Below are 23,311 nucleotides of genomic sequence, written 5' to 3' on the forward strand. Positions count from 1 at the left end.
TCTCCTCCAAAGTGAAGGGGAATGGAAGAGGCTGGAGGAACAAGCTGTGGTGAATGTGAGGATGCAATTCCCTCTCTGTACTGAGAGAGTTAGAGGTGTGTGTGTGTTGGCACCCCTGTGCCTGACCCCAAGGCGTGCTTGTGTTTAAAATCATCCACAATCCCTCCACCCCGCGCTGTGCCTGCGTGGAGCTGCCCGTGATTGGTATTTGTTTAAGGGAACTCAGCCTTTCCTTTCCCCTGACCTGTCTGGCTCATCCAAGAGCACAGAGACGAGGAAGGGAGTGAGTGGTGTGTGTGATGGGGAGGAGAAAGGGGAGGCAGGAATAGATTTTCGTCTTGTTTGATCAAGCCTGAGCAGAACTGACATCTCATCAAAACCGCATGTGCGGTTCCATGCCAAGTTCATCAGAAGGTGCCGCAGAAAGCTCCCGTTCTTTCCAGCATGCAAATGAAATTAGAACCCCCTGCCAGCTCTGCCATCCTGACCTTTATCCTGCAGGAACGGTGACACTGGATTACCGGTGTAAGGGTTTTATTATTTGCACTGCTGTCGGAATGATTGGCTAATTAACGGAGATAATGCTGTAAAAATAATACCAGCCTCCATCTCTTAATTCTCTTTTCTTTTATTATTATGCAAAGACAGACTTTTCCCATCCAGTGCCAGTACAGACACCCGCGGCGCACACCGACGTGCCGATCGCTGCGCAATCCCGCGTCGGCCCAGATTCCGGGCCGGAAAGAGAGCTGGGCACACTGGGCGATCCGCGGTGCCCTGGTGATCTTGCACTTCCTGCTTGCTCTGAGACAGCGGTGCTGCGTCCGGTGTTCTTCTCTGACCACATATGAGGCAAGTCGCACTTTTTTCAACGCAGGCCCGGCTCGCCCCTCACTCTGAGCGCCTCAGCCGACCTCGAGGAATTCCACCTGCCCTTCTCAGCCTAATCTCCACTCACAGGCAGCTGCCTTGACGTCTAGACTTTGTGGGGGGAAAAACAGGAACCCTGTTGCTTTGCTGCCTCCTCCTGCCCATTGGAGCAGCACTAAGCCACTCTTGCAGTGGCCAGCCTGCTGTCCCTCCCTGTAGGCAGTGCTGGTGTTCATCAGGGAGTCGTGACCTCCCAGGCCCTTCCCACGCTGCCGTTTGGTCCATTCAGGGCCCTTCAGCATGTAATTGGATAGATTGCGAATTAATCAAAACATTCAAACCCGCCGCTAGCTGGTTTGGCTATAGTGAGGGTTAGAAACAGGGCCGCAGCGGAGCGACTAGGAAGATATTTGCTCTCGGGAGATGCCCTCGCTTGAAGGGTCTCACTTCGGCAGCGCAGACTTCCCCGTCTCCTCTGAGCGTTGGGCTGGGAGTGTCCTGGTGTGACTCACAGCCATGCCACCCCGCTGTGTGTCCCACAGGCCTGGGCCTGCTCCTGTCCTCCTCCTGTCTGGGCTCTGGAGGTCCTCTCTGCTGCATCCTGGCTCTCACATTGAGTATTTAATCAAATCATGGGTTTTTTTTGCATCTTCCTCCCCCTCACCCCTCCCCACCACCACCACCATGCGCTGTTTTCTTAATAAACCTGCCTCCCAAGTCACTTGCGCTACCTTTCCGTCAGACTGCCGGAGCCTGGGGATCCATTTAAATCCAATAATCACGAAAATAAGCATAACAGATGTTGTTCTTAATTTCCCCTCCAATCCTCAAAAGTGCAGTTGTGCATATTAAATAAGTTTCTTTTAAAGAGGCTGACCTCTCTTTTTCGCGAAGCTGCCGATGTGAGCAGCGCTCCGAATCGGGGGTCTGCCTCCCCGGTCCACGTGCTCTCTCTCTGTCTGGCAGCTCGGGCCGATTGTCTGCGGGGGTCGGATCCGTGTGGCCCTGCAGGGGGCGCCGGGCGCTGGCGCTCAGCCCCGGAGGTATGTGTGCGTCGCGGTGATCTCCCTTGTGGCTCAGCGGGGCTCGGCCAGTTCCGCTTCCTCGCGGTCTCGAGAACTGGAGCAGCTTCGTGCTCTTCACAGGTCGCAGGCGCACACACCCCTGTCTGCTGATGTGTCGCTGGGGGTCAGACCGGTCCTTTGTGTTTCCCCCAGTGACATGTGGAAGCTCAGTGTGGTCAAAGTCGTTCCGACATTAAGCAGCACTGTTTCTGAACTGACGGTAGTAGAGACAGCCGATCAGCGATCACTATATTTTTCTTAGTTTAGTGCTGGGCCTTTCTGACTGTTGACCACGTTTTCATCGTGTGCTTGACTTTGCGTACTTCACTTTGTCTGTGGTACACAACTGTAAGCCTCTGCTAATGGGGAAAAAATGACTGAAAATTTGCAAAACATTTTTAACAATTCTCTTCCACAATTAGTGTATTCATCATTCTCGCTCTGCTGCCTCCTTCACACCAAAAGCACTTGTTTCCGCAGTGTGTTGCTGTAATGCCTTCAGTTACGCAGCTTGAAGACGCACGTTGCAGTCGAGTTCAAGTGCCGTCTAATAAATGTCTAAAGAGGGAAGTGGGTCGTGTGGAAATCCTGAAATCCTGAAAGAGTTCCAGCGTCAGGACACTGCATCCAGCTGCTGGCTTGGAATCGGCACACTGTACAAGAGGACGTGATCAGTCTGCGGAGGAGCCGTGTGCAGTGTCTATATATGCTGTACCTTCAGCACTCTCAGCGCATCACAGAAAGAAAACCCTTATTGTTTATTTCCCAGCGCATTTAATTTTACATGTGCTGAAGTTATAAATCCACTAAAAGGTATTGTCGGAAAAATCTGCAAGCATTTGCATCTATCTGCAACAAATTAAGCTCGCTTAGTGTAACTTTTAATGCCCCACACGACAGCCATTACACACATAAATTCTGCTTTGCTCTTCCTCCGTACACTTGCTGTGGGAGAACATTAACAGTTATCTTTAGAAGAGCTGTGTTATAAATGGAGATGGTTTTAATTTTCCAGCCACTAATAACCCAGCAGTTTCTCACACGGCACCCTGCGCTGGATAAAAAATGAATTTCACCATTTTATGGCCTCTACTCTTTGCTACCCTAAAAGAAAACATTAGAAATTATTTTACCTTACTGCTGACACAAATTATCTCATCCCTCATAAGACTTTATTGAATCTTGCTTCTGAAACTGTGGATTCTACCTCATTTAAATACTGATCGCTTTCCAGCCGCTAAAGGCCGAAAGCCGTCTGGCGATTCTTAAACGGAGGCAGCTGGAGTTTCTGCCTTCTGTGTTTCTCTTTTCTAATTTCCTCACAAAAAACACAGAGGCTTAAACAGTCTGTTTCTCCCGCTGCTCAGAATTATATCTGTTTCCTCTGTTGCCCTGCTAATAGCAAAATATACATCTCCAATTCAGACATGTAGAAACGTGCCTGTGATTAGTGAAAGCACTACTGTGTTGGAGGTCTGTTTATGAAGGTGGCAGCAGTGGGGGAAAGTTCTTAGGACTCCAGACTGGAGGGTTGTGGGTTCAAATCCTTGATGGGTTACAGCTGTTGTGTACTTATTAAGTTATTTACTCAGACTGCTATAGTAAATCGCTCTGCTATATGACTCATTCTGGTCTGAGCTGGAATTAGCACGGTGTACCTTCTGGGTTTTCTGGGTAGTCTGGTACCTGGCCCTGTGTGGTTCATCCCTTTGGGGCTGCAGCATTACAGCAGGTGGGATAGCACTGCTGTAGTCTTGCACATCTGAGGTGAACACAGCTTCACCAGGCTGCCACAGGTGTCTGAGAGCAGCCATGTCTGCCGGCCATAATCATCACAGTGCAGTCTTCTCAGCATCAACAAGTGCTGCTTTTTTAATCTGTCATCATTAAAATTGATCGGTGGACAACGATCGGAAAAAACAAGCTCTCTCAGAGAATTTTCATTCTAGTAGTGCTACCGAAACATGATCGTGTGCTTGGAAGACTCGTGTCCTGTAAAGCAGAACCTAATGTACTCTGCTTATAGAGACATCAGAAGCCTGATGTACTTTTCTGCTGAAATAAAAAAGTGCTTTTAATTTGGCACAGTTGCCTCTTTGTTGCAGAGAGTTTGGGGGCTTAAAGTGATTCCTTCTCTCGACTGTGAAAAACGTTCATCACCTCAATCTTTTATCAGTCTTTGATATTTAAATTTCATATGCATGCTTAATGTTCTGGAATAATAATTAATGCTGATCATTGAAACAAAAATTCTTACACTAGGTAAAACACTTCCTCTCTGGAGAGTCAGAGCTGATGGATTAAATGCATTTTAAACACCGTAACCTTCCATATTTCGAACAGGGTTCAGTGATTTCTTATTTATTAGTTGGTATGTTTATGTATTTATTTCTTTATATTTATTTTATATACTTCAGCTTGATGGCTGAACATCCTAATTTATTCTACCCGATGAAAATCAGATAAAAAATAAACAATGGTTGTTTTATTGCACTCAAATGGTTAAAAAAAATCAAGAAAGCTAGTTAACGTTTTTAAATGAATAATAGTACTCAGGGAAAAAGTCAGATCGAGGCCTTATTTCACAGACCAGTTTTTAAACCGGGAAGTGGTTTATTTGTGCCGTTCTTGCTCAGATCCGTTTTCAGCTGCGGAGAGTCTGGGAGTGGGGAGGGATTCTACTGAAGATGAGCTCAGACCGAGCTGGCTGTTGACTTCCAGCAGTTTGTGGAATGACCACTGCGGAAGTTTAGATTTAATAAGTCATTTCCACAGAGTCAGCAAGATCGTCACTGAGATGTTTTCTTCGATGCAGCTTGGCAGTTGTAGGATAACGCGTGCAATTTCCTGCATTTCAGTTCCCTGACAGCCGTGACAGCAGGTTCTCTGATCCTGCGTTACGAAGGGATGAGACGTTAGGCGTGATCTCAGGGGCTGCTAACTTGGTGCATTTTTTCCCTCCTCTGTTTACAGAAGAGCTTGAAAAATAAATGTCACGGGGGAAGAAGAAAGAATAAGAGAAAGGTTCGGTTTTTGATCAATCTTCTCACCCCCCTGCCTCAGCTGCGGAATGCCCAGTGAAGCATGGGGCATGCTGGGATAGGTTTATTAAGACATGAACTGCATGGCCTTTCCTGTCAACTCACGGGGCCTTCACGTGTCGGCAATGCAGCTGCTCCTGCACGGGGCCTGACACCAGGATTGCACACCGGTCAGTGACACTGGTTCACACATGGGGTCAGGATCAAATTGCACAGCGTTGCCCAGCTTGCAAAGAGAGGTTTTTTACAGTCATCTGTCATTAAACATTGCTTATTGCTTATTTGTATAGAGCAATAAGGTGTCCGAGAAAGATGAGAATAATCTTCTACTTTTTTGTGTTAATCTTACATTTCCAGGTGTGGCTGATTCAGAATTGTTTAATAATACAATGTGATGCCACTATGTTTCAGTGAAGCCTAGCGAATACAGGGTGTAGTGAAATGAGGATTAAGCCTCGGTCCACTCAGTCTTCGCCATGTTTTCTCTTTGGCTTCGGCTGGTTGACCGTGCTCTGGTTACCATGCTGCACTGCGCTGTGCAGCTGTGTGGCCTGCTTAGGGACTGTCTCTTCCTTTGATCGCCTGCTCCTCCCTGGCCACTCCGCAGCGCAGTGCCACAGGGAAGATGCCCACCCTCGGGCCTACATTCGGGTGCCTGTTTGATTCCCTGCCTTCCTGTGTGCCGAGGAGCTGCAGCAGGCCTGCGGGGGGTGGGGGGCAGCGAATGCCTCGCCTGTTGTGGGAAGTCCTGTCGATTTGTCCAGAGGAGACAGTAATTGTTGTCTGCCCTAATGAGCTGCCTGGAGGAGAGGGATGCAGCTTCATTTCCAGGCCAGGCAGGTGGTCTGAGGGGAGCCTAATGGGAGAGAACGAGGGTTTCGAGCTCTGCATCAAGCTGCACGTCATGCCTGGCTCCCTGCGGGGCTGCCTGCTCCTGCCGACAGGCCTGAGAGGACAGTAATTGGCGTGGCCTCCCTGCCAGGGCACCCCGACTCATCTCCACAGAGGAGAGGGGGAGCAGGGGGGCAGGGGTGTGGGGAGACTGGGGCTGCTCGCGGTCTTGAGTTCAGCGTCCGGCCCCCACCTGGTGACAGGAAAGTGGTGATGAAATTTTAAAAAGGGCTAAAGCCACACGAGTAAAACTGCGTCCACACATGCAAGTAAAAAGTTAAGGAATGAATCGTCGGGCCTCATTTTAAAACCCAGGCAGCTTAAGCACCACGATTTACAACAGATTTGCCACTGCCTGACACCTACGGTGTGTGTGCTTGTGTTATTATTTTGTAAATTGGAGAGCTTGCTGGGTTTATGGAAAAGCTTTCATTAGCATGTATATTTAGAGTTGCCGTTCTCCAGTTAACGCTGCTACCCTGTTAATCTTCTCGTGAAGCAACATCATAAATTTTAACTCCTATCTAATAAATGTTACTCAGCATCGATGACTTGTTTAAGTCGCTGCACACAAGAGCTACCTGCCTGGCCAGCCATTAAAACTTTACTTCCCCATCTGAGTACTGACAGAGCCAGGCTGTCCTCCCCTGTTGGTGCTTGTGTATCGGAACATCACCTCGCATCCCGGATCCTCTGTTCCGGTGCAGCACTGAGGCTTCTGTCTGGGGAGCAGGCACTGTGACAAGACAAGTGATGATTTTCATTGGGGGGGGGGTGAATAATTGCTCCCTGCTCCCCAGTGTAGAGGAATGCCCATGGTGGCTGAGCAGTCAGTGGGGATGATGAGTATTGCTGTCCTGCTGATTTAACGGGTTTACTCCATACCTGCTGCCCTGCAGGACTCTTCCCTGCTCCAGCTGAAACAGCGCTGTGCTCTGCCATTGATCCCTCTGCATTCGCCCGAACGGATCACGGTGGGCCCTCACACACGCGTACGCGACTCCTGTCCGCAGGGTGCACTCGGCCACTCGTTTTAGCCCGGACTCTGCGAAAGGGTGACCTCCGTCTGAGTTTCATCGGTGTGCGGGGCTGCTGGGGTCCCCTCAGTCTTCCAGCGTTGCCTCGGCAGCGAGAAGGAGCTGTTCGGCTGCTGTGTTCCTGAATTCCCTTTAAAAAAAAAAATCATTGAGCTGTATTGTTCCTTTCTCTTCGGGAAGTGCCTGCGTGCTCTGGGAGCCAGGCCTCCTCACCTGCTGTTGCAGTCTGTGCAGTTGTATAATATCTGCTACCCTTCAGTGTCATTGCTCTAGCTAGTAACACATGTCGTTTCAAGAATCATGAGTCTGCAAATTTAAGTCAGCTCTGGGCCCCCGCAAGTCAGAATTTAATCCCCACGCAATAAGGAAACTGCCCTTTTGTTCTACATAAGAGCTGCAGAAAATGCACCAGCTTATGAAGGCAGCCAGTGCTGATGAGCTAACATTTTAACAAGCTGGCATCAGCCTGCACATTAGTCTGACTCATAGTGTAAGGCATTGAAATGACAAGTAGTTTTTTTTTTTCAAGCAAAGTTTAGGTGACAGCAATAATTCTTCCAATGATATGCCGTTCTGTATAGAGATGTTTTCTGTCTCGAGTAATCTGCAGCTCTGATTGTTTGCATTTTCTTTTTGGCTGTTGGCTCGATGGGACAGGTGTCGCCTTCCGAGCGGGGTGCGGGGGTCATTTTAAAAAAAGGAGATGTTTCGCTTTAAAAAGCCACAGCTCAGAGCTTCCTGGAGTAGCAGCTCCTGTCATCTGCGAGAGCTGTGGGAGTCCTGTCAGCCGATACCGGTGAATCCTGCAGAACGGCAGGCTGTTTATCGGCGAATTTTTGGATTTATTTATTTAGCCCAGAATCCTGCGGCATTATCCTCGGTGCCACTCAAGCGAGACCAGACACATTGTGTAAACCGTCTCGCTGACGGCTAACTTCAACGCCAGTCCCACAGCGGCACTGCCAGTAATTAAAGGATATCATAGCTACAAGCATGACCATTTCATAAATAATCCATACGGCAAGAAGACCAATTAAGCCGAATCCTTAATAAATACATTAATGAGCATTGACAGACAGCAGCATAAATGGGTGCCCACTGTGTCCCTGCTACTGTACATGGAGATAAATAAATGTACAGTGTCCGTGAGAGTGGCCACCAGCAGAGAAACGAGCAGAAGTCTCCTTTCTGACCTCTGTGGCCAGCAGCAGCACCGAGGTGCAGACGGCCACGTTCACAGATATTTCTGAAAGAGTAAAACCTAAAACTGAACGCAGCTGCGAATTTGTAAAACGGCGATTAAAGGCAGGATGGGAGGATTCCCATTTAGAAATGTCCTTCCTCAAGCCCACCCGTCTGTCGGGCCTTCAGTTCCATCATGCCTGGCATCATCACGTGGGCATGTCTGAGGAATCCAGGCCTGCGCCCCCCTCTCCTCTCTCCCCTCTCTCCGTCCCGCCACGCCGCTAGCATCCCGACCCAACAGATGGCAGGCCGGCCCGCGCCACTTTCTCGCAGGTGCAGCCCAGCAGCTCAGTGCGGTCAGTCGCACCCCAGCCCGCTGAGCACGGCAGCAGGTCTGACACCCCTGCGCCCGTTTCACGGTTCATCCCTGCTTCTCCTTGCGCTTTTGCAGCCACGGCACAGAAGAAGAATACTCAACCCTGTAGAACTGTAACCAAGCATGCAGTCGACCTCTTATCCACAGCACCTCACAGAGATTGCAATGGAGCTGCGATGGCAGCGGTAACACCCTGCAGCCTGATTTCGCAGATCTCAGAAGCCCTCAGGGCTGGGCCCCATCAGCACTGGAATAGTACTAAGATCAGTAGGATGTGTACTAGCGGTACGCCTGACTTATGCAGTACTAGGATCAGTCCTAAGAAAAACCTGGCTGCTGCTGTAAGTGGTGTTGGTCGACCAGTAGATGGCGATGTTTCCTCTGGAGCATATGTGCAAATCAATGAGCCAATATTGTGATCGAGGACTCCGTGCTTCAGGAGTCTTTACATTTTCCCTGGCAATAAGGACTTGATTTTGCCCTTGCCGTTCTTGTAGTCTGACATTTGCTGTCGATCCTCCTTCTTCCTCTGGATTCTTCGTCTGCGTACATGATGGCAGTGAGAGGCAGATGCTCGGCCTTGTGATGTTGTCTGTGGATGAGTGTGTTCTCAACAGTGGCTTAGTGCTCCCTGGATTAACCTGCTGTTTAAAATTCTGTGTAGGTATGGTGAGGCCACCTTGTTATTGTCACAGAGGAGCTGCGTTTACTATATAATTCATCAAAGCTGGACCTGCTGTTCTGAGAATATTAACACATTACAAAACAACAGCAGGAGTTTGTAACAATTTCAGGGGCCATTCGCAGGCAGGGGCATCCCGTACAACAGCTACTGAGATACCCGGGCCTGTGCTGTCTGTGCTTGCAGTTTTTCGTGCCTTACTGTTAATGCAATAAGCAGAGAAACAGCACCAATGAGATGTACACACGTGGAGTATGGGCTGCGTGCTTTATTACATTAGACAATGCGCTATCCTCTTAGGCAGTGCTTTGAAGAACACAGCCCGCAAAGTGTACAAGCAACTTATTACAGGATTGTCTTGGCTCTTGCTTCACTGAATTCCTGTTGCGGCACAGGAAGAATTGGAGGAGGTGCGTTCAAGGACATTTATTTGTCAGTGCTCCAGTTCTGGTTGTGTTCTGCAACAAGAGATTGAGAAATGGTTTTAAAGGGTGATTTGAAGTCTGACGATCTTTTTCCAGAGGTGGTTTCAGAGCGGTGTGTGTGCAGCACGGCAGTGACGCAGGATTTTGTGCCTGGCGTGGTTGGGCCGGTCTGCGGTGGCGGGGCTGCTCCTGCACAGTCCTGGGGGGGGGGGGCGTCCCCGGTGTGGGCGGCGTGCAGCGGGCTGCCAGAGAACAGATGGGCCGGTGCGCGTCAGGCTGGCGGGCTGGCGCGGGAGGGGCCAGGGAGTTCTCGGGCCTGCCTGCCTGCCAAGCCGGGGGCGAAGGGCCCGGCGGATCCCCCGCCCCGATCATCTGCTGCTGCCGCGCTTCTCATTTCCGGCACGGTCTGGGGTTCCTGGCAGCGCCCCGCGCCGAGCCAGAGGAGGCGGGGTTCGAGGGAAATGAGGCACATCAATAAAAAATGTCCCCGGAGCCACGGGCGCTCTCTCTCAGGAGTTTCTTAAAGGGGCAGCCTGGGAGAAACCACGCTGCCTGGCCCGGACCTGGAAGTGGATCTTGGACTCAGGATGAGATGATAAACCGGGGTCCTGACAGCCTGGGTCACTCAGATTTCCCGGCTCTGTTCTCCTGGCTAAACTCCACTCTGGGTCTGAGCAATCTGGCCCTCCCTCAAGTTTCCCCTTATTCCACCTTGCAGAAGCTTCTCTCTCCTCCTCCGATCTGCTGTGCAGGAGGCAGCTCTTCAGTGGTTAGTGAAGTGGGTCCCTTCCTCTGCCCCTCCAGTGGGTCAAATGCTTTAGAGTGCTTTGGGGTGAAAGGTGCTGTGTACACGCACTGAAGTACTAGTTCTCTGAAATGTCCTCATGCCTCATGATTGTAAAGATGGCTTTACAATCTGAAAACATTCACTAATGCAGACCTGGCAGGTGAGCTGGCTCCAGCTACAAACACAGAGCATGTTTCACATGTCAGCTTGATGCTGTTATTGTATAGGAGCAGACCGGTGCAAAATATCCGATGCGTGTTGTCTCACACAGGCTCTGGTGTTATAACAGGACATCCGCATTGTTCTGTCCTGTTTCCTGACATCATCTGAATCATTTTGTTTTTCTGTTAGCTTGTTTTTCATTTGAGAGAAATTGCAATTTATATTGTAACCTACAAAAGCCGTCACCTCAGTGTGTCATCCGTTGGGCCTCCTGATGATTCAGGTGTGAGGAATGAATAATCCATTAGCAGTTAATGTAAATCGTGTTTGTACATTTGCTTCACTGCTGTGGGTGAAGTCCTGCTCATCAGCCCCACAGATGATGGTCCTTTTTTCCTCATGTGTCATGTGTTTTATGTGGACTCTTTTTCTTAACTCACAGACCTTTTTATTAATAGAAAATCTGGTTCAGTTTCATACCGATGAAACAGCTGCCAGAAATGGTACAGCCCAGTGTCCCGAGCTGTAAAACTGAGCCTGGCAGTTTTGTGTTTTAATTGAGCCGGAGGTCTTCTGAGGGCATGTCAAAGCCAGAAAACTAAAGGCAGTGTTCTTGTGCCTGATGTCATTGATTACCCTTCGCCCTTACTGTGAAAAATCAAACGCTGTGGTCTGGAGGCACTAACGCAAACTACTGCCAGAATCCTGTGCTGGCTCATAAGTAAAGAGACATCAATTACGGGCAATTCTTGTAAAGTGTTACAGACACATTTATGGACCCAAAGGAGTTAGAGCTAAACATGCCTGCAGCCTGACAGACTGTCACCTACACTAGTGACCGTTTCACATGAACACAGCCAGGGCTGTGATGTTTAACTGCTCCCTTTATGGGTGATGCTGGTTTTCTAAAATGCATTAAACTTTGATCCAGTGGTACTTTTTTAGGCTTTAAATTTTACCTTTTATTTTTCTCTCCACTCTCAGAAAGGAAAGCACTGCTCCACTTCGGAAACAAACATTCTAGTCAGCAGTTCTGCAAGATCCCCACTCTCCAGTTATAACGTGGCGTACTGTACTTCCAAATGCTTTTATTTACCCACTGCCAGGCCGCACTGTTAAATGTAGCGTTATGTTTGACATGCTTGTGCGACTGAATTTTTGGCTTTGCCACGCTGTGCTCTGCTTGTCGTGCGCTATGAAGGCAGCAGACGTTATGAGAGGGCCGCGCTGGCACCATGATCAGAATGTGGTAACTTTCACAGTGGACACTCTGTGACAAGCATCTCAGGAGCAGTTCCCAGAGCACTGTTACAGCAAACAGGCCTTGACGTTTTAATAACGATGCCAGGAGGAGAGTCAGAGAACAGAGAGTGCTGGTAGGGGTCAGTATTGATCTGGTCTCTTTGCTCAGTATTTCCGTGCAGCTAGCTGGGAGGCTGAGCGGGGCTGATCTGTGCAACTCCCCTCTTCCCTCTGCAATCCATTTTGTAATAAAGTTTTGAGGTCTGCTTCCCCACTGGCGTCGAACACATGGCAGATACAATCATGTCCTGCTCTTCAATATCTTTTAAGTGAAACACGGCTCCATATTTTTTACTTGTGTCTGATTCCTCGAGTTGTGTTCATAATAAAAAAGCTCATTCATTAAGAAGCCTTTGTGTGCTGCATGCTTCAGCCTCCGAGCTTTCACAAACACTTGCCTTTGTGCTATTTGCCCTTGATTGAAGCCAACACGCCCACACGCTGAATTGTAATCTGGCATCAGAAATGAAAAGCAATATTAAAAACGAGCTGACATCCTGCACGTCTGTGTTACTACCCCAACCTCCAAACCCCCCCACCCACCTCCCAATTCATTTCTCTCCTTTACGTCTCTGAAAACAGAACTAACCACACATGCTAGCAGTTCTACCTAGTGCCATTTTACTCTGTAAATCGTCTACTGTTTAATCAGGTGGTAAAATGAGGCAGATGGCAGTAGTGCAATATGGCATTACGCTAGTTCAGTTTACCAGTGCCAAGTGAGTGTTGAGAAAACCATCTTGTTAAAGCCAGGGTTCTTTCCAGACCACTTTGGGATGCAGTCATCTCTGTGCTGGGCTAAATCACGCTGTCATGTTTCCCAAGCAAATCGCGCTTTGGCTTTGATCTTTCATTACAAAAGCTAGACTTCAAAGGAATCTCTCCTGTTTTACTTGCTTATGAAATTAAATTACATCTCAGAACTGCAAATCAGTGAGAATGTACGAACACATGGTATTGTTACTTCTACAATGGGAGGCTTGATGTTTCAGGCTAAATGTTGATTCAGCTCATTAGGAAGTCATATGCAAGTGATGATCTAAGTGATGATCTCTTAGTACACATTTGTTCTCCGGCTTCACAGAAGTTGATGCTTGAGGCAAAAAGAAGCATTTTACAACTGTAAGTGAATTACTGCGTTGGGTTTCTGATGGTGTATGTTTTGTGGCACCTTTTGATTTGGAAATCTTGTGCAAATGGCCTGATTTTCGTTCCTGATTCATCATCAGTCCAGCCTGGCACGTGCCTTGAGCCTGCTGGTGCATCTCGCCGGGACTGTGGCAGTGCCAGCGGGATCGCTGGGGCGCTGAGGCAGCAGTGGAGTGCGAGACTCGCTCTCGAGCTGCTCGCCAGATGTTGCCCAGATGTGCTCAGAGGAGGCCCTCCTGCTTCCACCTGCTCACCCGCGGAGATGTGGAGGTGCAGCAGCCCAGAGACGTGAGCTCTGTCCTTGAGTCAGTGCCCACTGCTTCGCTGCTCAGCTCTGCCTAGCTTCAAATCTCCTCCCTGGCTGGAATTAGCAAGGTCTTGACACCTTGATTCAATTTGGATAATTAGTGCGTTTAGAAAGCACACTTGGGAAACAACTTACAATTGTTTTTCTGTTTTGTTTTGGCACTTGAACATTTGCTAACAGCTTCATATTGCACATTAAGCAGTTCCTATTGATGCCCATGAACACTAGAGTGTACTGTAAATGTACTGTATGCCAGTCTACTTCTGTAGTAAAAGGGCCTTACACAAGCTACCCTCTAAGGAAACGAAGCACAGCGGATTGCTTGCATAACTCCAGACAGTGCCTGGAGGCAGTTCAGTTGTAACATCAATGAGACTGGTTGTTTTCTCTCAGGAGGAGTTGTGGAAGTGCAGAGAAGGGGGGGGGGGGGTGCCCAAGCGTGTCTGTGCTCTCAGATGTTGCAGAGAGGTTCAGCACTGAGCCCTGTCTGCGTGAAGAGCCAGGTGAGGTTCCCAGCTGCAGACGGTGCACGAGCACTCCCCTGCCTGCCCCGGAGACCGTCTCTCTCTTGCGCGTCGCCCTTTGTTTTTTCGGGGCTGTTGCTCTGGTTGTGATCCCTGCAGGTCGCGAGCGGAGGACCTGCGGCGCCAAGAGGACGGCGGGAGGCGTCTCGGGGAGCTGCAGCCGGCGCTCCGCGGCGAGTGTCACGGGCGCGGTGAGTGCAATTTGGGCTGCAGGGACAGACTGACAGCTCCACACTCGGGGCGGCTGGCCCTCGACATTTATTTCCTGACAGCCGCTCGAAGACGTCACGGCGGCAGGCAGGTAAGGCCGTCTCGGCCTCCGGTCCTGAGCACGAGCCGCGCACCACAGGCCTCTCATTAAGCAAGCCTCCCTCACTCCTCTCAGCCTGCGTTCTTTTACCCCCTTATTATAATGATGCATCACCAATAAAGCGCAGAGAAAATGTTATTCTAATGAGTAACGAGAGCTGGCGGGAGCAGCAAGGCCTTGATTAATGAGTCGCAGGAGGCAGCTGAGCCATCCTGCTACGCAGAGTCTGCCCTTTGGATTCCAAGAGCTCCTCTAAGAACAAGCAAAACGGTCACCTTGGGCTGCCCTCGTGTCTGACCCTTCTGTGCATAACCAGCCACCAAACCCAGCCTGCAAGAGACCCAAGCCCGACAAAAAGATTCAGGTGAGAAAGACCCCTTCCTTGCGCGTTATGAAGTGCTCAGATGTCAGATGCTGTGTCTGCTCTTGGCAGCGTTCTGGCACATGAAACCAAAACAAAAGAGGTTGTGTGGTTTTGTGTTTCTCCTTGAGAGAAGTCAGCAGCTGCTCTGCAGACAGAAACATGCAGAGTAGAGTGTGCGTTGCAGAGTGCCAGAGTGGTCGCTCATGATTTCCTGCTAACGCATTTATACAGCGGGTTGTGAATTGATGTGACATGCTGGATGTCATTTGTAAATAACTCCAAACATACTTCATACGCTAATCGCAGCTCACCAGCTCACACGCAATTCCTGAGCTTTAGGGAGTCTCTCCGAGCAGCTGGATCATCAATTAGCTTGACACCAAACCCAATCAATTACGTTTCCATCAAATCAGGCAAAGTGAGGCAAATTTCCCGCTAATTTTCGTATGATAAAATCCTGATAGTTTCATTTTGAGAATTTGTGGGGCACCAAAGCACAAAAAAAACACCACCCTCAGGTTTAAACGGATTTAATCAAATATTCGAAACATGGAAATCAAACTAAATCCCAGAATATGTGAGCACAAATGCAGTTCAAAGAATCCCTGTAAGTATCAGAAACGTACAAAGAGGAACATGCCAGCTGGTCAGGGGTGGCCTGTCGTGACGTCTCCTGTTGAAGTCTGTAGTAATTTGGTCCCACAGCTGCTCTATTGCCACAGTGAGACCCTGACAGTGTTTTCCTGAAGTTGTCCTGTTGTACTCCTGCCTGGGTGGTCTTGTATCATCCGTTCTGGAAAATGTTCACCAGGCTTGCAGGAATAGAAGAGCTGTTTCCTCAGCAGTAGGTTTGTGGTCAATCTGAACCGAAGGTGTTCTGGTGTTAAAGGAGACTCCTCTGCACATCACCACACCTCCACCACTCCAGCAGTTTGTCTTCAACAGTCAGCATAAGGCTCATGAAGGTGTCTCCACACACCTTGTCTTTCATCAGGTCTCACAAGGGCCCAACAGCCTCATCAGGAAATAAAACACTCCAGCAGTCACTCTGCTGCCACAGCAGACAGCGATTTCATCTCCCTGCGATGACATGTTTCCCTGAGCAGCCTCCAAGCTCGCAGATCGTTGTCATGCACATAGTGAACTATAGTCGGATGTGTTATTTCTTCCGCTGTTTCTCACGCTGTAGCTTCTCCAGTCTGAGAACAATAACGCAGATGGATCAGACAGATGTGAAGGTCCTGGGCCAGTGTGGTGAACATCTGTCTTCCAAGACATGGCCTGTCCCTCGCAGAGCTGTTTCCTGGTTTCTGTGGACCAGTCTGTCGACTGCGAGGGAAAAATAACTCATGCTCCAGGCAACCTATCGCACTGAGAGGCTGCCTTCAATCATACTGATAGCAGCCCAACGATCTTCATTACACAAGAGAGGCATGGTCGTTGCTACCTCTGTTCTTGCATTAATCAAAATCATGTCTTTTTGAGTGGCCTTTTATACAGACTCTTTTGGCAATTTGAATTCAGCTGAGAACCACACTGAGAATTCTGCATTTTTTATGAATTTGCATGACTTGAGCTCAGTGCTTTGTTATCCTAAGGAACACCTACTGCTCAAACAACCAACAGACCTATCTGCTCACTGTTTAAAGTATAAATAACATTATGTATGTACATCATGAGCTATTGATGTAAGGCTTAAACCTCTACCATTAGGCTTACCTCATGCATTTTCAATGTGGATCAATATTAAAATAATCATTTTTTTAATCCATCCATCAGATCTTGATTAAAATCTGTTATTTTTATTTTTTTTTTAACTTTTTCTACATTCTTATCCCACTGAGAGGTCTAAAGGGATATGAGGATTATTGCACATCAGGCAGTGCCTGCTGTGTATGATGTCATGCATGGCTCATGGCCGGTACTATATATTCACCCTGTTAGCAGGTGGAAACCATGCTCTCAACATGCAGCAGCATCGTTTGCTCTTGAGGCTCTGGAATTCGGATCCCGTTTGCCTTGTTGTGCTGTGAAAGATGTATCCTGTGGAGCTGCTGTTTTGGAGCCTATTTTTTAAGAATAGATGACTAATCCATGCCAACACCCATATCACCCTGCAATTCACAATTGACAGCCCACTGAAGCTCAGCACATGTGAACCTGGCCAGTACCTGGAGGGGAGACTCCTGAGAAAAACTAAGGCTGCTGCTGGAAGAGGTATTAGAGGGACCAGTAGGGGGCGATCGCCGTGACTACAGTGACTGGGACATTATTTTGTAAAAAGGTGCCATCCTTTCGAATGAGATGTAAAAACGCTGTCCTGATACTATGTGGTCATTAAAAATTCCAGGGAGCTTCTCGTAAAGGGTAGGGGTGTTACCCTGGCGTCCTGGCCAAATTTCCTCCTGGCCCTTACCAGTCATGGCCTCCTAATAATCCCCATCTCTGAACTGGCTTCATCACTCTGCTCTCCTCCCCACTGAGAGCTGGTGTGTGGGGAGCGTTCTGGCGCACTATGGCTGCTGTCGCATCATCCAGGTGGGGCTGCACACTGGTGGTGGTGGAGGGGATCCCCATTACCTGTAAAGCGCTTTGAGTGGAGTGTCCAGAAAAGGGCTATAGAAGTGTAAGCAATTATTATTATTAATAAGAATGAGTGCCCACCCCCTTCGGTTCACACCAGCTCACACCCACACGGGCTGACAGTACAGGACTGGTCGGACAAGAACCTACCTCGGCTCTTCTGTAAGCCCACTGCGGAGTGAAGCAGTGACGTCGCAGTAACGCACAGAGGTAAATGTAAGCACAGAAAAGCCACAGGAAGATAGTAAAGCATCCAGCAAGGTGAAAGGCTACTGCTTTGACTACCACCTCAAATGTAGCCCTAATATTGACAAATAAACAGAAATATCTCTTTTTGTCTAACTTTGGCCACTTAAAAATGTGACAGATTTAGGTCCTAACCTGTGACAGAGTGATGTCCTGGGAAGGCCAGAGCAATCTAAACTGATCCTGTTGTCAAGCAGAGGAGATGCTTGTAAACATGCTCTCTAATCTCTCCCACAGCAAGATTTGTTAATGAGATTCTGTATTTCCTCCTATTTGTTGCCTGATAGCATTGTGCAAATCCTACCTTTTCTGAATTTTTCAACAAGCCTCGGCTCTTCATCAGTGAGTGTGAAGCAGATGGCTGTGAGTGCCAGCAGCGCTCTGTACTGAACTTTGTACGATGTTTGGAAAGATAAGTAAGAGGAGCTCTGTGTGTAGGCGATTCTCGGGTCTTTGAGGCGTCAGAACGCAGGTTGAACACGCAGAGACAGAGTGCCACACGCCATATTGCGCAGTTCAGCCCTGCTTGCAGGCATGAAGTTTTTGCGCACACACACACAGCAGCTGTTACAAAGACAACCCCCCCCCCCCCAACAGTAAATGCAAACATTTAGAAGTTGTTTGCTTTGTGTACTTTCACAAAGGTGCACATTACCACAAGATACTAAGACATGAAAACACCTCATGATAATCCTCACACAGGCCATGATGTGCATGTCCGCAGACAGACTTCCACCTCTAATTTAACAAGGGTCAGCAGGTCCTAGCATAGGCTGACTGGAAATGAAGCAATCCAACTGGTGTGTATCTCCCCTGTGTGGTTGGCAGACTTTGCACCACCACCTTATACCTCACCAGCATGAACAGGCAAACCACATTCAGAAAAGTGCCTGTTTATAGTCCTGGTATTCAGTAGCTGTAGCACCTCCAGTATCCTGCTTTGCCCTTGTTATCTGAGATTGCTCTGCCTAAATCGGCCCTACCCATGTCGCTTGTACCTGGCAGCTCTCTCCTAGAATATTTAGTAAGCTCTCTTCATGCTGGTACACTGCTGCGCCGTGCACAGTGGGCATCTGCTGCAGGGTGTAGAGATACTTGGCTCTTTTAGTGCTGTGTTCTTTTAGAACAGCTGTTGATTGTTATCTTTACATGGCGAATCTACTGTAATTGCTGTCGTGCCACAATCCTTGAGCAAGCTGTGCTCTTGTCATGTAAAGATCCTGAAGAGCCCTGATAAAAGTTGGACAGAGTACATTTGCAGCACGACAGGGACTTACAGTGCACGCCACAGCAAACTTTTATTAAACTTTGCACTTTGGGACCGATTGTTGTATGTTCACTGTAGAAAACGAACCTGAGACTTTAAATCTGTCTGATAAGATGCCTCTGCCCCCGCACATGAGCTGGGATGATTTCGGAATTCTTGTGTGCAGCGGCCGAGTATTTTTGGGACCTGCAGGCATGGAAGGGACATGGGAAAGATCAAGATCCACTTGTTTTCGCCGTCTCTCTCGTCTTCTCGGATGTGGTGGTGTCTCAGAGGACCCAGAGGTGAAGGAGAGTCCTACTCCTCCCTCAGGTTCTGATGTTCCAGTTTGTATTCCCAGGATTCCTGTGTGAAAGGCGAGGGTGGCCAGACGTCGGTGGAGAGGTGTCAGCCAAAGCCCAGGCAGGCAGCGGGAGTCCCGGTGGTGACCCTGGTGCCCTTCAGCATGCGTGGCCCTGGGGCCTGGGCTGGGGGCCCCCCCTCCTTGCCGAATCGGGTGAGTACAGAAAGTTGCAGTCCATTCCCGCTGGTCCGAATGGAAAGTGCCTCAGCGGCCCAGCGAGGGCAGGTTGAAGTCCGCGATTGGCCGTCTTGCTTACCGTGCTGTCAGAGAGGGCCCTGGGCTTGCCTGGCCCCACCTCCCTACCCCTCACAGTGCAGGGTTGGTTCTGAGTGCAGTCAGTGGGGGTGTTTAAGCAGGAATCACAGCAACGGTCCCATCCTCCTGCTACAGTAAAGGAAACAAGGGAGTCAGAAAGGTCTCTGATGTGCAATTATGGCCAAAACTGGGTCTGAACCCGTCGTTCATATGGGGGGTTGAGTTATTGTAATTTTGTTGGGTGTGGGGTGCAGTTCGCTCCCAGGCCGGCCCTCACTGTGAGCACCCCGGCGCTGAGCACACGCGTGCGGAATCCGACACCAGCTCTCGCTGTCCCCCCGAATCCCGCGGTGAGCTCGGCGCTTTCATCTCCAAAGCTTCAAAGACGGCGGCGTTTGATTTTACTCCCTGATTGATTGAGCTGAATTATTTACTCGGTGGAGCTGTTCCAGAGCGGGGCACGGGGGAACTCCCTCCACGTCACGCTGCTCTCCGCCACGAAGCCTGCGAGCGTGGGGCTGGGGGGGAGGGCGCTGCGGAGGCAGCGGGCCTGTCTGGCTGGGCTGTTTATTTTCCCCCGGAGTTTGTTTCTGCCAATTTGCAGATTTGTTTAGATCAGCATGCAAAAAGGAGGACTGTAATCAATTTAAACCAAAGCCTGTGTTTTGTGCGTGCAGTGTTTTAAGGCAGCTGCGCTGCTTGGTTTCCTCTCGTGAGGCGTGCGGAGAGCAGGGTGCGGTAGTGCTGTAGTGCGAGTGGGCCAGTAGCCAGCTGCTTCAGTTTTGGCAGTAATTGCACAGCAGAGACCTTTCTGACTCCCTTGTTTCCTTTACAGCAGTAGGGGGGTGGGACCTCCTCCTCCCCCACCTCCCCCCCCCACACACACACAGGCTCATACACTTTTATACCTGCTTCGTTTGCGTTAATTATCACATTTCCTCATTTCTGAGAGCTCTTGCTTACTTAAGGAGGCCATCGGTTACCAGCAATCTCTCAGAAAAAAATGTTTCTCAAGGTCTTTCCCAGAATCTCTCACCAATGGTGTTTCAAGCACACAAATCCGTTTCAATTCACTCTCAAGTATTTGGCCGAAAAATGCTCAGCGATTCCAACATTATGGCCTGCTTGTCTGAGTGCTCACTTTAGATTTTATATGCATATAAAATACACTGTCACATATGAAAGTACATTTTAATGACTTCATCAGGTCAAAGCAGTGTGCCTCGTTGTTACTGCTGAATGAGACTGAAAAACAAAGGGCAGCATCCCGTGAATGTGATTGCTGGAGGAGTGACAGAGCAACAGTGAGCAGCTCTGTCAGGCCCTGCAAATAAAGCCGCTCGGGAGAGAGTGTGTTGGCCTGGGCTCCCCACCCCTTGCTGCAGGCGGGGTGTCTGGAAGAGCTGTGTGGGAGACTGCCAGTCACCTCAGCGGCCCAGGATGGTCCTTGACGGTGCCCACCCCGCTTTCAGACAGACATGAGAGGCGCAGTGTCACACACACGTTCTGCCGTCTTCAGAGAGACAGGTTTTTCAGGGACACACCTGGTCCTGTGTTCCTGGGACCCACACCTGTGGGGCAGTGCGGGAGGCCCACCTCGCTGCTACAGACTGGCCATGGAGGCAGCGAGCTCCCAGTCCGAGTCAGGTCCAGTACCAGGTCCATGCAAGGTCCAGCTGACCTGCGGATGGGTGACTCTCTGCCCTGCTTGAGCCCCCCTGCTCTGTCTAAAGGGGTACAGAGGAGGAAGGGGGTTGATAAACCGCAGGGGAGAAAGAAGCAGCAGCCAGTGTCTTTGCTGTTGAAGTGTTACGGGATGCTGGAGAAATGGAGTTTCATCTCTCAGCTTGGGGTAGCGAGTGCGAGTCAGAAGCACAAATTGAGTTTCCGCCACGGCTCCCAGAGAGGCCCTGTGAGACGACAGCAGGCAGCGCGGCAGCCGGAGACCGGGCCGGGCCTCCTGCCCTCTGATGAGCCTATCATTATCCCCCCCGCGCCGGTCCACAGTGTCCTTAATGGGATCCTTCTATCGCCCACAGTACTGCGGCTGGCGGGTCGTCTTGCAAGACGGCGTCCAATTAATACAGGCACAGCCCGCCTCTTCCTGCTGCTTTCCATTGGGAAAACCCATTGGATCATAAACACTGTCTCGGGTGCCAACAAAGGAGGATGAGGGAGACATTTTATTCCAGCAGAATTATATTTTCTTCTTTTTGTCCGTTCTCTGTCTGTAAAACCCGATGCTGACAAACAATAATAACAAGGCCATCCGTTCTGAGCACAGAAACATACAACTCTGTAATGTTTATTTTGGGGGGGGGGGGGGTTGGAAACCTATAAACAGGCTCAGCCTGCCGGGAGCGATTTCCCTTCATGGCATCGGAGGGAGCTGGGGAGATTTTAAATAGCTCGAGCCAGAGTCATAAAAACAAACTGCCAGCCGACACCACCGGCTGGCTCGAGCTGTGTCGATTTATCACCTGAGATGCGTCTGTTGCAGAAATCCCCAGCATAACCGGGAGACTGTGCAAAGCATGTAGGGCTCAGCCCGCTGGTGAGTTCATGGTGACGGCATGGCCTCTCTGCAGCACTCACCTTTGACCCCTGCGGTCAGCTCAGTTGAGGTCTTGTGCAGCTATTGCCCCACATTGCCTCGGTTTCAGAAAGCTGCTCTTCGGCAGCTTTTTTCTCCCATTCCTTGCAAAAACCAGAATTTTCTCCAGGGACAGAAATTCTAGTGTGTATGTGTCTCTAATTTCTCTCTTACACACCTGCTCTCCCCACCACCACCATTACCAGTAGAATAAATGCTGCTGTCTCCTTTCTTCTCCCATATGAGGAAGCATTTTACTTTGGATACTCCTGGTACCGTAGGAGAGCCTAGAGTGCGTCTATAAATACCTGTGGGTTGTGTTTGGCCCATATTGGCATGTCTACTCATTTAAAAGCTCATTTCTAAACGTGTCCTGAAAAGATGTAGAAAGAAACATTACGAACATAAAGAAATATAAATTTAATATACTGCATAGCCAAGATAGAATCATATATTGTGCACAAAATGCAATGATATTAGTTTGCAGTGGGTATATCAATCATTTCAGTCCCCTTGCCATTTCTCTTAAAATAAAAAATACAGAACAATTTGATTTGCACTCTAAGATGAGCCTGATTCTGAGCTGTAGACAATAGGAATGCTACCTTACTGCTTTATAGTAACGATAGCATTCTCCTGCTGATTTCTTTCTTTTTAACTGCGAACCGGCACCTTGCTTAAATGCGCCTTTTTATAAAAAAACCTTCCGAGTCCTCCCAGTCGGTGTGGCAGATATCCTCCCTGTGGTTTGTTTGAATTTGACATGCAGCTGTCAGCTTTGTGTGACAAACGTGGTGGTTGCTGTGCCCCCACGGTGAGCTCTGCTTTCCTGAAGGGCAAAGCAGGTGATGTGTATCTAACTGTGCGAAATAATCCAAAATATACCTCTACCGACTCTGCTTAACCTGAAAGGAAAGTGTTCGTGGGAGGAACAGAAAGTTGTTCTGTTGGAGTTCATCAGTTGTACACTGATAGCGCAGTATTACCAGTATGGGGCGGTGCGGTGACTCTGTGGCTCAGGATCTGCGCCTGTGGCTGAAAGGTTGCCGGTTCGTGTCCTGTGTCCGGCAGAGGAATCCTACTCCGTTGGGCCCCTGAGCAAGGCCCTTAACCCCAACGCTATAAATGGCTGACTCTGCACTCTGACCCCCAGCTTCTCTCCCTGTCTGTGTGTCTCATGGAGAAAAGCTGGGGTATGCGAAAAGACAAATTCCGAATGCAAGAAATTGTATATGGCCAATAAAGTGATCTTATCTTAACCTGGGCTGCAGTCCCTGTGACCACTGCTGGCCATGGAGTTGTTAGGCTCAGCTGCAGGAGCAGCCCAATGGTCATGAGCCAAGCAGAGTCCTCACGCTTGGCTCTTGTCATGTCAGTGATATTAGCAGTCCCAGCGGGGAGCAGCGTGTGATACAGTGGAAGAGAAGGCATCTGTAACACAGCCCTGACAGCGAGACAGTAATGAGAGTCATTAGGAGCGTGGGCTGCTTGGGCCACATGCAGAGAGCTCTTACCCTCTAACTGGTCTTGTTTCCTGCTCTGATCAGA

General features: G+C 49.3%; 1 protein-coding gene across 1 annotated transcript in view; it reads left to right on the forward strand.

Annotated features, from left to right (window-relative positions):
• Positions 1 to 23,311, forward strand: part of LOC148817316 (uncharacterized) — an 81,755-nt gene that overhangs the window by 39,090 nt on the left and 19,354 nt on the right. Inside the window, exons 2-3 of the mRNA XM_088939271.1 lie at positions 13,902 to 13,975; positions 18,913 to 19,068. Of these exons, the coding sequence (XP_088795397.1) occupies positions 13,902 to 13,975; positions 18,913 to 19,068 (230 nt within the window). The remainder of the gene's footprint in view (positions 1 to 13,901; positions 13,976 to 18,912; positions 19,069 to 23,311) is intronic.

The sequence above is a fragment of the Atractosteus spatula genome, chromosome 21 (genome assembly GCF_055471065.1).
Source record: "Atractosteus spatula isolate fAtrSpa1 chromosome 21, fAtrSpa1.hap1, whole genome shotgun sequence".
In the NCBI taxonomy this organism is placed as follows: Eukaryota; Metazoa; Chordata; class Actinopteri; order Semionotiformes; family Lepisosteidae; genus Atractosteus; species Atractosteus spatula.